We start from the raw sequence: 15526 nt of genomic DNA on the forward strand, positions 1-15526 counted from the left end.
GCAGCTTCAGTGGCCTCCGAGTTGCGAGCGCTGTCCCGGGGGGCACACCCACCCGCGGGGGAGCAGGGCTCAGCCCGGCCCTGCCTAGCCCCGTTCCCGCTCAGCCCGAGTGCTCCCGCGCCCTGCCCTGGCCCGGCCACGCCGTCGGGGGTGCGTCCCGGGCGGCGGAGCTGCGCCGGGGGTCGGTGGCCTGCCCCGGCGAGGAGCTCTCGGGTCAGACGGCGGCAGCCGGTGGCACAGAGCGGCCGGGGAGGGGGCGGCGGTTCCTTGCGGCCCCGGCGCGGGGGCAGAGGGGGCCTTTGCGGCTCGCACCGCACAGGGGCCGAGCCGGCAATCGCCGAGCTCCGCAGGCGAGCGGGGCTCCGGACCGACCCTCCGGGGCAACGGCGGCGCCGGGCCGCGAGGACACGGGACCGCTGGCCGCAGCACTGGCGGGCGCACGTCGGACCGGGCCCGCTGCCTCTGCGCCGTTCAGACCCAGAGGGAGGCGACGGAGCGAGGGCTCCGGAAGGCTGCCGGGGGAGCCGGGGCCGCTGCCGGGGCCGCTGGGGGGTCCGCGGGCAGCCGCGCCGTCGGGGCGGCGAGAGCGGCCGGCGGGCCCCCACCTCGGGGGTGGGGCCGCCTGCCCACCGCCCCCCCCGGCACACCCCCGGGGCGGGCAGGGACCGGCGGCATCCCCGCCCCGCAGGCCCCTTCCCGCGGCCGGGCAAAGCTGTCGCCGCCGGCGCGGTACAGCGGGGCGGGGCGCGGGGGGCGGGCGAGCGGCGGAGCCGGGGCGGGCGGGCGGCGGGGGGGCGCGGGGCCGGCGCGGCGGCGGGGGCGGGTGGGGTTTCCGTGCGCGGCGCTTATTAGTGTGGTGATGGAGGGCCGGCCCCTCGGAGCCGCCTCGCAGCGGCGGCGCGGGCTGGCGGCGGCCGCCGGGAGGTGAGCGGCGGCGGCTGGCGGCTCGGGCGGCGGAGGCGGCGGGGCCGCCCTCGCCGTGCCCCATGCGGGCGGCGGCGGGGCGGCGGCGGCGCTGAGGGCGATGTCAGAGGCGGGGGGCGCGGGCCGGGCGCGGGCCGCCGTGGCGCGGCTCTCGGAGGCGGTGGGCGAGCGGCGGCGGCGGCTGGGCACCGCCATGGGGGAGGCGCGGCGGCAGCGGCGGCTGCTGCTGCTGGTGGTGTGCGTGGCGCTGCTGCTGGACAACATGCTCTACATGGTCATCGTGCCCATCATCCCCGACTACATCGCGGCCATGCGCGGCCGAGGGGGCGCCGCCGGCCCGTTCGCGCCCGCGGGGGGCAACGAGAGCGGCGGCGGCGGCAGCGGCGGCGGCAACCGGAGCCTCCTGCCGGCGCGGTACCCGCCGGCCTCGGGGGGCAACGAGGACGTGCAGATCGGGGTGCTGTTTGCCTCCAAGGCCATGCTGCAGCTGCTGGTGAACCCGCTCAGCGGCACCCTCATCGACCGCGTGGGCTACGAGGTGCCGCTGCTGGCCGGGCTGGCCGTCATGTTCCTCTCCACCGCCACCTTCGCCTTCGCCGAGAACTACGCGACGCTGTTCGCGGCGCGCAGCCTGCAGGGGCTGGGCTCGGCCTTCGCCGACACGGCCGGCATCGCCCTCATCGCCGACCGCTACGCCGAGGAGCCGGCGCGGAGCCGCGCCCTGGGCACGGCGCTGGCCTGCATCTCCTTCGGCAGCCTGGCCGCCCCCCCCTTCGGCGGCATCCTCTACGAGTTCGCCGGCAAGCGGGTGCCCTTCCTGGTGCTGGCCTGCGTCTGCCTCCTCGACGGGCTGCTGCTGCTGGCCCTGGCGCCGCCCTGCGCTGCCGGGGCGCGGGCCAACATGCCCGTCGGCACCCCCATCCACCGCCTCATGGTCGACCCCTACATCGCCGTGGTGGCGGGGGCCCTGGCCACCTGCAACATCCCCCTGGCCTTCCTGGAGCCCACCATCGCCAACTGGATGGAGGAGTCCATGGGGGCCAGCGAGTGGGAGGTGGGCCTCACCTGGCTGCCCGCCTTCTTCCCCCACGTGCTGGGCGTCTACGTCACCGTCCGGCTGGCCGCCGCATACCCCCACCTCCAGTGGTTTTACGGGGCCCTGGGCATGGCCATCATCGGTGCCAGCTCCTGCCTGGTGCCAGCCTGCAGGAATTTCGGGCAGGTCATCGTTCCCCTCTGCGGCATCTGCTTCGGCATCGCCCTGGTGGACACGGCCCTGCTGCCCACCCTGGCCTTCCTGGTGGATGTGCGCCACGTCTCTGTCTACGGCAGCGTCTACGCCATTGCAGACATCTCCTACTCTGTGGCGTATGCCCTGGGGCCCATCGTGGCCGGCCAGATTGTGCACACCATGGGCTTTGCGCAGCTCAACCTGGGCATGGGGCTCGCCAACGTGCTTTACGCCCCTGTCCTCCTCTTCCTCAGAAACGTCTGCCAAATGAAACCCTCTCACTCGGAGAGGAACATCCTCCTTGAAGAAGGACCTAAGGGACTCTATGACACCATCAAAATGGAGGAGCGCAAAGGCATGGGCAAAAGCCTCCGGCCAGCAGGCGAGACGGAGGAGAACAGCATGGACCCCTACCGCAGAGACCTGACAGGGGTGTCCGAGGAGGACTCCTCAGACTATGAGTACAGTTAGGTTCCCCCATGAGGCCCAGCCCCAGGAGCCAGGAGGGGTGTGTGGGAGAGAGGGAAAGGGGGGTTGAAAGCGTTATTGCATTATGTTTCTGTACTGATGTGCAATATATACAGTTTAACCTTTGTCATGATGTAATGGCTTTCTTCTTCTAGACTTTTAACTGGTATTTCCTTCAGCATTCTGACAGGGTGGAGGGGGTGGAGAATGGGGGGGCAATCCAGAAGAAAATTATGTGAATAATCATTGGCATAAATCTGGCGGGAAACCTTTCAAAAAAACCCCAACAACAACAAAACAAAAAACCCAACAGCTTTGTAGCTGGGGTATAATTGTGCAAAGTTTTTTCAAGCTGAAACTGTGTGTGACATACTGTATATCTGTAAAAAATATAAGAAAAGCAAAAAAAAGTCTGTGTAAAATTTTGAATGGCATATTCAGGGACTTAGTAAATCTTGTGTACATATACTTAGATTTTCAGTTGGTTTCATATATTTAAGAAGAGCAACAACTATCACAACGTCTTATTCTTCCTTGGGAATAAACTGAAGTATTGTACTGGTTTTTTTCTCTCTTGTGCTGCTCTCTGGTAAGTGCAATATGCTGTATTACGTTGAATTCCAAACTACAAGAATAATACGATCTGAATAAATGGAATTGAAGGGGATCGATTGTCTTTGTTTCATTGTTGAGGGCTGCTTGAGGGAGGGAGCTGGTTGTGCTCAGCGTAACCCCTATGGTAACAATTCCTTGTAACACAAACCTCATCGGTTACCAAAATCACCCAGGAGAAAACCCCGGTACAAAATGTTCTCATTCATTCTTCAAAACATATGTTAACGGGGCCGAGCAAACGACATCACACTGCAAACATGCTATCGATTGCCTAAAAACAGCTCCTCGTATTCTCATGCGAATTTAATTTTAATTCTCACAATCATAAATTTCAATTTTCGAATATTCCAAAAATTACATTACCAGCAGTTAGAGACACAGCACTGGAAAACGCCTTGCTTGGTGCTGAATGCTGCCCCAAATGCAATGTGCCCACCTCAGTGTAGCCGACAGGGACTAAACAAAACAAAAGATGGGTGAAGTGCTTCATTCAAACCTTTACAAAAAGTGGAAACCTTCAATCCAACCGCAATGGAACCAGAGTGCATATTTTGCCCTGTAAATTTATCTTGATATAAAACAAAACCGTTTATTTAAATTCCTAGCTCATTAGGAAACAAATGACTTCTTATCTCAAGAGGGGAAAAAATTACATAAACGGCCACAGGAACTATTAAAGGGCTTCCACCGGTCCCTGGGGAGCTGGGCGCCGCGAAGGAGACGCAGAGAAACCGCCGGCCGGTTCGGCCGAGCTGGGCGGGACGCGCGGCCCCGCCGCGCCGCAGCCGCTGCCGGGGCGGCCGAGCCGCTGCTCGCCAGGAGCAAAACCCATGAAAACACCGCGACGGTGCTTCGGCACGGCGGGCTTGGCGAAGGAGCAATGGCCACGGCGGTAGGGGCTGAGCCCCGCTTCCCTGAACCGGCAAGCGGCACCAGCGGCGTCTCCTGCGGCCCGCTGCCCCGGGGCCGCCCCCGCCCCGCCCCGCTGCTGCCGCCGCCGGCCGCCGGGCAGCTCCCGCGGAGCCCGGGCCGCTCCCGGGACCGCTGCCGCCCCTCCCGGCCGTGGTGCCGGCAGCCCGCTGGCAGCGCCGCCCGCCTGTTCGGCCACGGAGCTTTCAGGAGCCGCAGGCGCCCCGCGGCCACACTGCTCGACACCGGCGACAACCCCCGCGGCAGCGCGGGTCACCCGAGAGGTGTAGCCCTCGGGGGCTCCCCTTGTCGCCGCCGCCGGGGAGCCTCTCGGCTGACCCCGACGGCGGTAAGGGCACGGCCGAGCCCGCCTCTGCTCGGCTCCTCCCGCCCGCCCTCCCGGGACACAGCCGGCAGACGGGGCAGAACACGCGCGGCGCGGCCGGGGCGGCGGAAGGGCGGCAGCGCCTGTTGCGCGCAGCGGGAGGGGCGGGCAGGGCAGGGCCGGGCCGGGCCGGGCCGGGCCGGGCGGCGCCGGGGGCGCGGGGCGGGGAGGAGCCAGGCGGCGGCGGGGACGAGCCGCGCTCCGCACGCCCCCGCCCAGAGGGGACCCGGCCGCCGAGGAGGCGGCGGTACCTTGGACAGAGCCGCCGCGACGCGCGGAGCCCGGCCGGGAGCCGCTCCGGAGCGCCCCGACGAGCAGGTACGGGCGGGCGGGCAGCGCGCCCCGCGCCTCCCGCGGCCCCGACGGCGCGGCCGCAAGTGCCGGGGCGGGAAAGCCGCGGGGCTGGGGGCGGGGCGGCGGGTCCCGCGGCGCGGAGCGGAGCCGAGGGGGCTCCCCTCGCCGAACTCCGCGGCGCCGGCGGCACCCACGGGCCCGTCCCGGGGCCGCCGCCCGTGGGTCCCGCCGCGACGGGCGGTCCGGGAGGGAAGGGTCCCCCCGGGGCTGAGGCGGGGGAAGGTCTCGGGGCGCGCCGGCAGCCTCCGGCGGAGCGTGAGCGCTCCCCGACGGGCCCCGCCGCTGCTGCGGCCCGCAGGGAGCTCAGGGCCGGCGACGGGGCGGCTCCTGGCTGCTCTCCTAGTGTCAACGGCCGCAGCAGTGCGCACCTCACGCATGTATTCCTGATAACGCGTACACTCCTCTTAACTTTAAGCATAGATTCCTGAGAACTTTAAGCTTTTCTTCCTGATAGCACCGAGAGTGAGGATGAATAGATGGGGGCTGAGTGTAATGCCCCAACAACATTATATACTGTAAGCTGCCTCCCGAGTCCACAATGCATAGAGAACTCAAGCATAAGCACACGGGCTTATTTCAGTCCTCTGCTATCTGCTAACGGAGAGATCAGTGCCTTTTGTTGTGGATTTGAGCTGCTGCTCTGAGCTGTGGGGAAGGCCACCCGGCTCCCCAGCCTGCCGTGACTTGCAGCCACCCTGCTAAGCCGCCCACCCCAGCCCTCCAGCTAAGCCAGCTGTAAATAAAAACAGCTAGGATTATTTTTTTTGCTTAATAACTTTGACAATGCACTTCTCATTCCAGTGATCAACTTTGAAGTCATCTTGAATTTCTGCAGGATTTTCTCTTGTGTCAGTTTCCTTGTCCTTTACTAAGCAAATACAGCATTGGGTGTGATGCTAAGCTGGCAGCGCTTGAACCAGAGACAAAGCCTCGGTTCATCCCCATGACAGGAGAGTACAGTTCAGGCTACCACACCCAAACTCTTTATTGCACTGATTTTACAGATATATGAATCTGTTATTAGTAGCATTTCCCACAGACACAGAGCCAGTATGGACCTGTAGTCAGTGTGACTCCATATTGCAGTTTGACCAAAAACATAAGGAAAGGAAGAACAAAAGTCCCAGTGAGAAGAATACCAGCAGGATTTTTCCTTTAGGGGAATACAGTTTTAGGGGCTCTGAAGACAAAATGGCTGCTCTGTATTTGAACACAGGTGGGGAGCTGAGGCTAGCCCATAAAGAGCTGGGCAAGCCACCATCTTCCAAGAGTTACAGGACGTGTCCATTATTTGAAGTGCTTTGAACCTGTATTGCTAGGAATAGAGTGCACGGCTAAGTGATGAGACCTGTGTAGCACACGAGAGGGAGCAGAGCAGCGCAGTGGGTTAATGTGGCCTTTCCGTGAGGGAAATCGTCTCTCACCTGGGTTGAAATCGTGAGCAGATGACAGATCAACACGAGTTTGCTGTGTGCCTCATTGCAGGGCCCAAGGGACATCTCTCAGCCTTATACAACCTGCTTCACAGCACATGGCCCCACTGGCAGCCAGCACAGGACAGGGAGAGGGCAGGACCGACACAAGGTGTCAGTGACCACATACACATTGGCAGAGCCATGCTGAAGCCGCAAGGCTGGAATAGCCAAGCCGGTTCCTCAGGAGAGGAATAATGCAAAGCCATCCCTGCCCGTCGCTAAACAAAACTCTTCATCTCACTTTCATACACTGTAGGTTTTTATCCAAATTGTTCTTAAAAGCTGTTGTAGAAATAATTCAAGTGCCCTGAATGTATAGTCTCAAGGGTTTCAGAAGGGAAATATGACATTCTTTTCTACTTAGTCAACCCATGTTGTCTTTTATATTTTGCATACACACAGCGCAAAGTAATTTAAAAAACCAAAAAACCTGTGATCTGCCAAGACCTGACTGAACACATAGAACTTACTCTGCTTTAGCTGTACCACCGTAACTGAAGGACAACTGCTTGGTGTGGGCTCTATTATATCGGAAGAAATATGTGTGCCGTATGGCTTGTTCTTGTACAGAAAAGGAATAAGAGGCATCTTCAGAAGTGAAAACCAGGATAAGCACAATACCAGAGATACACAAGTGGAAGTATTTGCTCTGTCACAGATGACTTCTGTGACTTTTGGCAGGTTAAGCCGTCTCCATGTACAGGTTTTTGCTATTTTGAAAGACTGCTATGCGAAGCCGCTCAAATGCAGTGTATGCCACCCCTCCCAGTTCTCCCACAGCCAGCCAGCCTGGGCAGGCTTATGGGGTCCCCCAGCCCAGAGCTACGCCCCAAAGCACCGGCACCCTGCGAGCTGCTAGCCTGCAGGGGCAAAGGCACATCTCCGTCAAGCTCCTTTCCACAGCTTCCACATCCAACACAGAGATGAGAGCACCACACTGTGGAACTGTGCAATGACAAATAACATTTAAAGACTGTGGTGCTTTCATATAAAACGGTAAAGGAAGGACATATAAGATCCTTAGATAGAAAAATGCAACCTTACTATTACCCGTGTCGACATGAGTACATTCAAAGAAAAGTCACCTCTTTCCTCCAGCTAACATATAACAGTAAAACAAAGCATGCAGATCATGGTACAATGCATTGCAAAGTAAATTAGAGTGACAAAATAAACCATGCTGAGAAGGGACCATTTATGTGCATCAGATAGTTCTGCATAAAGAAATTTATAGCTAAATGAGACAAACAATGTCAGAGCAATTTCCACAGGGCTCAGTTCAGCTACTTTTGAATGTTGTACTTCTATTTCTCTTCAGTTTTGCATTCTGAAGCTTCTATGTATGCTTGCGCAGGGAATACTCCCCATGTACATTTTGGTTATAAATAACGGGTACTGACTGGACTTTAAATCTTTTCTATTTCCAGAACTAAGGCGTGAGGCTCCATAAGTGCCCCCAAGTGGCTTCAATTTCTGTCCTCAACAAAAGATATCAAAAGAAATGCAGGAATGCCTGTCCTAGAAAAAAACATGCAGAAGAAAGAGAAAGATACATGCAGTAAAGATGAGACAGTAAGTGACTGTTTCTGGGAAAACAAAAAGAAAAAAAAAAAGGTTGAAGGTGGATGACTTAACAGCTTTTAATACTGTAAATTAATGCAAATTAATATAATAATTGTAAACCAAGCTCTGTTCCAGAGCTGATTTCTTCATTTCAGGGAACACTAGTTATCCTGCAGCAGTTTATACTCAGGAATTTCGATCTAACATTAGTGCTTCTCATGTCCAAATACACTCCTCCTTCCAACATCCTGTGAAGAATTCCAGTAAGTGAAATACTATTACACAACAGCAGATGCATTACTACACAGTTAGAGATGGCATGTAATTATTTCTTAATAGTACAGAACTATCAAACTCTCACATACGATTCATTTTCAAGCTGGTTTAAAAGATGCTGGATGTGTAAGTGCCTGTAAGTAGTCAGCCCCTTGGGTTTAAAGCTTTTTTCCCTAAGCAGAGTCATGAATCGTACAGTAACCTTACCCAGAAAGACGGGGCCAAAGCCAGGTATCAAAAGGAAATACTATTTGGCACATCTGTTTCCACTGACCAAGAAATCAGTGACGGAAGAGATATGCCCTGACTAAACATAGCTTGAAACTGTAGAATTACCATTCCTTTATTTCTGAGATCCAGGGTGCATTACAGACTAAATTGGATTTGCATTTCCATTAATAACTGGTAATCCTATGTCACTTCTTATGAGTATCTGAAATCTTCGGTTTCTAGATAGGGAAACATAATGCAGCACTGACTTTTCTGTGGATGTCGAAAGGCAGAGCTGGTATTTGAGCTCAGAGGCCACCCACTCCCTGCCTGCTGTTCAGAGCCCTTCCTCCACACCCTCCTGCCCTGCCTGCACTAGCAAAGGAGTTCGCAGCTAGCCTTGCTCTCAGCAGCAGGTGGGACTAGGTGACTGCCAGACATCTCTTCCAACCGAAATCACGCTATGATCCTGTGATCCCGTCAAAATGAATGTCTATTACATCAAGAGCTAGTAAAAAATTCTGAACTTTACCAGCTTTGGGAGACAGGCAAAAAACAAATTAGAGAAATAAACCCTCCAAAAGTTTATGCTGTACACTAAGCACTAATGGACAAGCACAGCTGAATTAGATGACCGTTTCTCAACTGGGAGACACGTCCACCTCCCTGAGGAGCCATGCTTAGAGCATCACAGCCTCTTGCAATTTCCCAGTCTTTCATGGATTACTTCCTTACTTGATTTTCCCACTGCCCCCATAATTCCTCTGGCTTTTAAATGACTAATTACACTTCACTTCGTTAATTCTACATTAAAAAACAAAGGAAGCTTAATTGCATGGACAGCATGAGGTTGTTTTCTTCCCAGATAGTGTTGGTTTCCTGCTCCAAACAGGGTAAGGATAAAGCAAGTATAAACAGAAATGTTTTATCAAGCCTTCTAGGAGGGTTCCAGACTGGCTGACAGCAGTGGTTTGGCAGGGTAAAACACAGGTTTCTTGGGGATTCTGCGTAGTCAGTGCAAATAAACAGGTAGACCTGCATGTTTTCTATTTCTGCAATTTTATAACCAGTCATATTACCAATTGGACAAGTATTAATCCACGGTTTTACTGATCACAAGATAAATGCACTTCTTTACTAATGAAATACCTTCTCTTAATGCATTATTTCATTATGCTCTAATGTATTTGAAGATTTCCTAGACTATATGCTTGCATCATGCCTATTCGCCTGTTTGTTCTAGGATTTCTAGAATTTTTACCAAGGAATATTCTCCTGTTTTCCACTAGTTTCCTGGCTTATCCATTTGAAATCCTCATTGGCCAAAGGCCTACAAATAGAGCTACTGGAGAGGTACCGCTGCTTCAGTATTGCATACAACTGCATACTGTGTCTTAAAATCCAGGCGCTTTAAGACCTAATGAAACTCCACTGAAGTCACACAATTACATTTGCAGTAATCAGGCATCTCAACTGCTAAAACAGAATAAATGGATTAAAAAAGGGATGCAATGTATTAATCAGCAACAGAAGAAAAAAAGGAAGAAAAAAAAAGAGGACAGTTTGGGAACAAGTAGAATTACTTGCTAATCTCTTTTTTTTTGATTAGGTAGTGCCAAAACTTCCAGTCCCACCACTGCAACAGACCTTACGCATGTACCTACAGTGCATGAAACACTTGGTGCCAGAGGAGCAGTTTAGAAAGACCAAGGTCATCGTGGAGCAGTTTGGAATTGCAGGAGGCCTGGGGGAATCCTTGCAGCAAATCCTCGAGGAAAGAAGGGAAAAGACAACAAACTGGGTAAGCAAATGCAGATGAGAAAAATAATTGCTGTGTTGGATGATGCTCATTTACAAACTCTGTGATGTTCTATATGTGATCACCGCTTTCTTTCAGTGAGTCAATGCAAACAGGGGTCACATGAGATTCTACCAAAGGGAATGGATATTTCAGACATATTAGGCTAGAATTTTCAAATGATGTCAAAATCTATGTCATTATTATGTTTTCAGATTAATAGCTTGTTGACATAAATGAGGGAATTCGTGCACCTCAGGTGCATGCATGCAGGTGTCAGCTCTACCTGTAGGAAGCACTAAGTTACATCCTCTTTGGATGTAATTTCTTCCTTTCCCTTTAATAACAGGACTTAGAGTTTTTATTAAAATGAAAAATACTTTCTGATGGGGCTATAAAAAGTGCCTTGCATACCCATCTAGCCAAAGCTCTGATCCAGTCAAATTATTCTGGAATGGAATACTTTAGGATACGTATTACTCTTTTTAAATTAAACTGTTATTTGCCATTCATTGTCACACCATACCAATGTAGCTACCCTGAAGTATTTACTTTGCCAAATATACACACACATGTATAGATAGATAGATAGATAGATACCTATCACATAGACCATACTGAGACCTCAGCCTTTAAAAAAGTCCAGCTTTCTGCTTGCCAAGACAAGGAAAACTAAATAAGCTGTAGATAAAATAGATTTTATCATTCCACAAAGTCACAGTTCATCCTGCCTGCATTAACCATGTTACAATACGGCAGCTGAAAACTAGAAACACTGATTTTATTGAAATCCTTCCATTGCAGCAAGGAAGAGAGACACTGAATGGTTTCATGGGTTCAGTGAAATCCTGCAGGCTTGCTACTGATGTCAGTGAAGTGTCATTCTTCCTTAACTTTTCAGTTGTGTGACCCACAAGAAAACGCCATCAAATTGCTGCTATAGTCAGAAAAAAAAGGCTACAGTACTGGCAGTGCTTTTATTTTAAAAGCAGTGCTTAATTTCTGAACTACTTGTTGCCACAGTCCGAGGGCTCCACTAAATACCACCCAATCTCATTTTGTTATGCTGATCATAGAACTTCATGTTTTTGGTGGCTAAATTAACCCTCGCTTAAATAGTGTTGCTGATAACAAATAGTGTTCCAGGAGACAACTGTTCATTTAACCACTTACAGCATGAAAACTACAGAGGAAGGACATATAAGCGTTTTTTGAAACGTCTCAACTTTAAATACTGTTTATTAAATACCTGATTCTTAAGATAAAACAGAAATGTTTTTATTTGGAATTTAACTTGCCAGGAGTACAGATCTAGCCTGTTCTCCTGAAGACTCCAGAGACTGGGGGGGAAGCATCTGTTCTAACAGCAATGAAATATCTCAGAGGAAAACTTTTTCAACTGATGCATGCATTTGTAATTATTTTTGCATAATTTCATTGTTGTTTATAGCTACTATATGCAAAGCGTGCCCGCTAAACTCAGAAAGACCATGTGATCTTTTTATGAAAGCCTCCATTTTCCAAATAATGATTCTCCAAAGTCTGCTCAGACATAAAGGAATGTGGTTACCGTGCATCTGTGTTTTCAATAAAAATGGTTAGAAATTTAGTATGTGTGTCTGTCTGGGTCGAGCATCAGTAATCTGCATTTGTGTCAGTGGAGGGAATTCTCCAGGGGCCCTATCCACGTGCTAGTATCTGCAGAACTGAACCATTAGGCTTGGGAAATTTTTTTCCCACTCTGTCTTGCTATAGGACAGTATCTGATGGCTAGCAACAGAGCATCTTGGCATCATTGACAAATATTTGAAGCCCCTTGAGGAAAGCCACCACTAGTAAAATTCTGTCCGTCTCTTAAATATATCCTAATCACTGTTCAAGGGTCAGCAGTTAGCATATTGTACTGAAACATTTTTTTATTGTAGAGAGAAGCAAACAACAAAATACCCAAACCACCACAATATGGAGCTTGTTTACTTTTTAATGGAACACACTGTAAATTGCCATTGATTGAAAAATAGGATTATGGAATTGCAGCTGATTTCAGCTGAGCTGAGGTCACAGAGCTCAGACTGAAAATGCTCAGCAGCTCCATTAATCAGAGCCCATGCCTGACACCAGGAGCACCAAGCACTCTCCCCTCACCCCCCGACTGCTTTTCTGCATGTTGTTCATAGCTTTAAGATTTCCTGTCCCCTTCCCTTAGGTGTTTAACTACTGGCTGGATGACATGTACCTCAACAACCGGCTAGCTCTTCCAGTCAATTCCAGCCCAGCAATTATCTTTGCTCGTCAGTATTTCAAGGATGTGAATGACCAGCTGAGGTAATGTACTACGACTTTGCAGCTTTTGCTAAATGAAAGGGTATTTTAAATGTACTGCTTTTGCAAAAAGACAATCAACTTTAATTAAAAAATAAGGGCTGTAACCATTAAATGATTTCCTACTAGGCCTGCTGACTGAGGGTAGTGTTTCTCGGGTTACTCATACTGATATTCAGAAATGAAAGTGTCATTACTAAAAAAAAATGCCATGGAATTTATAATTTTTTAAAGAAATATTTGCAAAGCTTTTCATTGTATAATTCAAGTAAACCATTTTGCGATGGAAAAAAGAAATACTAATTTCTGACACATTGTTTAAAGGAAAACCTTAACATGCCATCACTATGACTCATGGCCACCCTGCAAACTGAAAAGGCCGTGCTGGCATTAAATTGTCCCTCTCGGGTGCCTGAAAGGGCACCAGAAACACAGGGGATCTAAGAATAAGAATTCAGAAATCACTCCTCCCCAAGAACACTGCTTCCTTCAGGCCCATCCTTCCCAGCCCTGAACTGACCTTTCTCCTTTGAGCTGTTGTGGGCAATTACAATCATTTAAAAAGTGAAAAGGTAAGAAAGTAGCCAAGCACAGAATATACCTCTCCAGACACCCTTAAATCAGGATTCCATTCTTCAGCCTTTGCCAAAACATTTTCTCCTTTTAAAACAGTAAACCAGATCAAATCTACCTTCACGTAGTGCAATTTTCCTCTTTGCTTTTCGCACTCTCTAGCTGCTCATTACTGAAAGAATTAACTGCATGTGAATTTATGCTATTATAAAACAGCCAGAACCTTGAAGCCGATATGTGTTATTTTAACATTTTGCATAGACAGCCAATGTATCATTTACTTTACTTTACACATAACTATAAATGCTTCCATTCATTACTGACTAAATTTATTGTGCACACAGCTTCTGAAAAACCTCCACTTTGCATTTTCTAATGCACGTGCTTTAACAAGGAAATATTTTTCTCAGAGCCTCCCATTCAGACACAGTGCAAATGGGCAGCGTCAGGAAATAATACACCTGTCCACAGTCCTGCAGAAAGAATATCTGCTTAGGACAGGAAGTACTCTAATAAATTGGACAGCTTATGAGTATTGATATTGAAACCCATGTTAAGGATTCTATTAAATATTCAGCCTCTGCTCCCATTCTCTAAATAAATGCTTTCAGGCTTCTTCCTGTGGTAGTCTGTTTAACCATTGAAGGGACCATCTCTAGGATTTCATATTTCTCTTGACATGAATTAATTTAGGTTTTGGGTGGGGGCGGGGGGCTCTTCTTGCTAAGCCAGAAGACTTTCTTTCCTTATGCCGTGTCATCAATCATTCAGGCTCTCCTCTGTCTCTCAGAAACAGCCCAGTGTTGCCAAATGACAAAAGACTGATGTCACTTCTATCTGCTACTTGCAGGTTTGCCGCCAACCTCATTTCAGGAGTGCAAGACTATAAAGCTTTACTGGACACGTAAGTAGCTTGGAAGGAGAGCTGCTGCTTGAGTATCTGCAGGGCTTCTGATTCAAGGGTGCTCTAACATGCCCAAAGTCAGGCTGCATTGCACCTCTCCACCATCTGGAAGGGCTGGGCTCCAGCATGCTTCAGGGCAAGCGCTTCAGCAATTTTTTATGCACTTTCTGCTTTATTACTGCAATCTAACAGGTTGGAGAAGGATCCTTTTTGATGCCTGGTAGTCATCACTCTAGCACGTGCAGTGCAGCCCAAAGGATGCATGCAGTCTGCCTAACAGAGCTATTGAGAACACACGAGGAAGTCTGTGCTCCCCAGACCCAAAAAGCAGCAGTTACACAGCGCTTACACAGCCTGCACACCTTCCCTGGCACCTGGCATGCACCCCTTCCACATACTGCACCCTCCATTTAGAACATCAGCCCCCCTGCCTCCCTCCTTCCAGAAAAGAAATAACACATCCCACCAGGAGAAGAAAGCCTCACCACAGAGAGGCTGGTTCAGTAGCTAGTAAAAATAAGTTGTTACTTAACGCCATTGGTACTTTCTGTATATAAACATAGGGGAAATCCATGATTCTTTGTCACGTATGAAGCAGTTCATAACAGCATTTTACACAGCACTTCTTAACCTCACCTAGTATGTTCCAAGTTTACTGCTGAAATCACTGCTCCCTGAAGAATAGAAACAGTGGAGAGCCAAGCACAATGGACACCGCGCCATAGCAGGGAAGGGGTCATTTTCCTGTCTGGAAATACAAGAGGCCTATATGCTTTAACTAACACTTATTTGGATGAGGAAGGCAAAGTCCATATTCAAACAACAAAGTCCCTGTCATCTATGAATTAGATAAAAGAAAGAGGAAGAGGCTGTTTGATTTTTCACTTCAAAAGTCTGACAGCTACTCAGAAAGTATAGAAGAGGTACTTATTTAAGAACACGTGCTTTTGTCCAAGATATGCCATGCAACTGCATGCACCAGCACTGGCGTGCTGTGAAGTACTATTGCATACTAATGTAGTTCATTGCATCTTTATATGACAGCAGCTGAGATGAGATAAAGAAACCACATTGCTCAAACAAAGGCTAATTTAAATTCTTATTATTTTGACCTCGCTACTCGAGATCCAAAGACTCCTCTGATCAGATTTGCTTGCCTTAAGTCAATCATCATTTAAATCCTCACTACTGCATCCTCATATTGTTATTACTGTTTGCTTATCACCCCTCCTGTGTAATTATGAGGACATCATAATTGCAACATTCTCGGTTCCTTGTTGCTGTTAAGGACTGCTACCGGTGAGCGTACTGCTAGCTTCTCTTGGATCATCCCACATGCAGATGCACAATATTCCAGCCCAAACCCAGGTGTTTAATTTTAACTGTGCAGTTATTCCATGCAGTTGCCGGGACTAAATATTTCAAACAAAGCCTAACTTGCTCACATAAAAGAGTTATAAGATCTTACACAGACATCTCCTAAATTAGTACAAGATTTTCTGGTGCCATCAGTCAGAGT

General features: G+C 50.3%; 2 protein-coding genes across 2 annotated transcripts in view; both read left to right on the forward strand.

Annotated features, from left to right (window-relative positions):
- Window positions 1–1024: 1024 nt before the first annotated feature.
- SLC18A3 (solute carrier family 18 member A3) lies at window positions 1025–2626 on the forward strand (the record flags this gene model as incomplete). Its single annotated transcript, XM_082309765.1, has 1 exon — window positions 1025–2626. The coding sequence occupies one exon, from the start codon at window positions 1025–1027 to the stop codon at window positions 2624–2626; it is 1602 nt and encodes a 533-aa protein (XP_082165891.1).
- A 5244-nt stretch (window positions 2627–7870) lies between these two features.
- The window catches only part of CHAT (choline O-acetyltransferase), a gene marked incomplete at both ends in the record, with an annotated part of 29866 nt that continues 22210 nt past the window's right edge, over window positions 7871–15526 (forward strand). Inside the window, 4 exons of the mRNA XM_082308862.1 lie at window positions 7871–7933; window positions 10020–10211; window positions 12415–12533; window positions 13954–14007. Of these exons, the coding sequence (XP_082164988.1) occupies window positions 7871–7933; window positions 10020–10211; window positions 12415–12533; window positions 13954–14007 (428 nt within the window). The remainder of the gene's footprint in view (window positions 7934–10019; window positions 10212–12414; window positions 12534–13953; window positions 14008–15526) is intronic.

Source organism: Platalea leucorodia, assembly GCF_965183815.1.
Source record: "Platalea leucorodia genome assembly, chromosome: 4".
NCBI lineage: Eukaryota > Metazoa > Chordata > Aves > Pelecaniformes > Threskiornithidae > Platalea > Platalea leucorodia.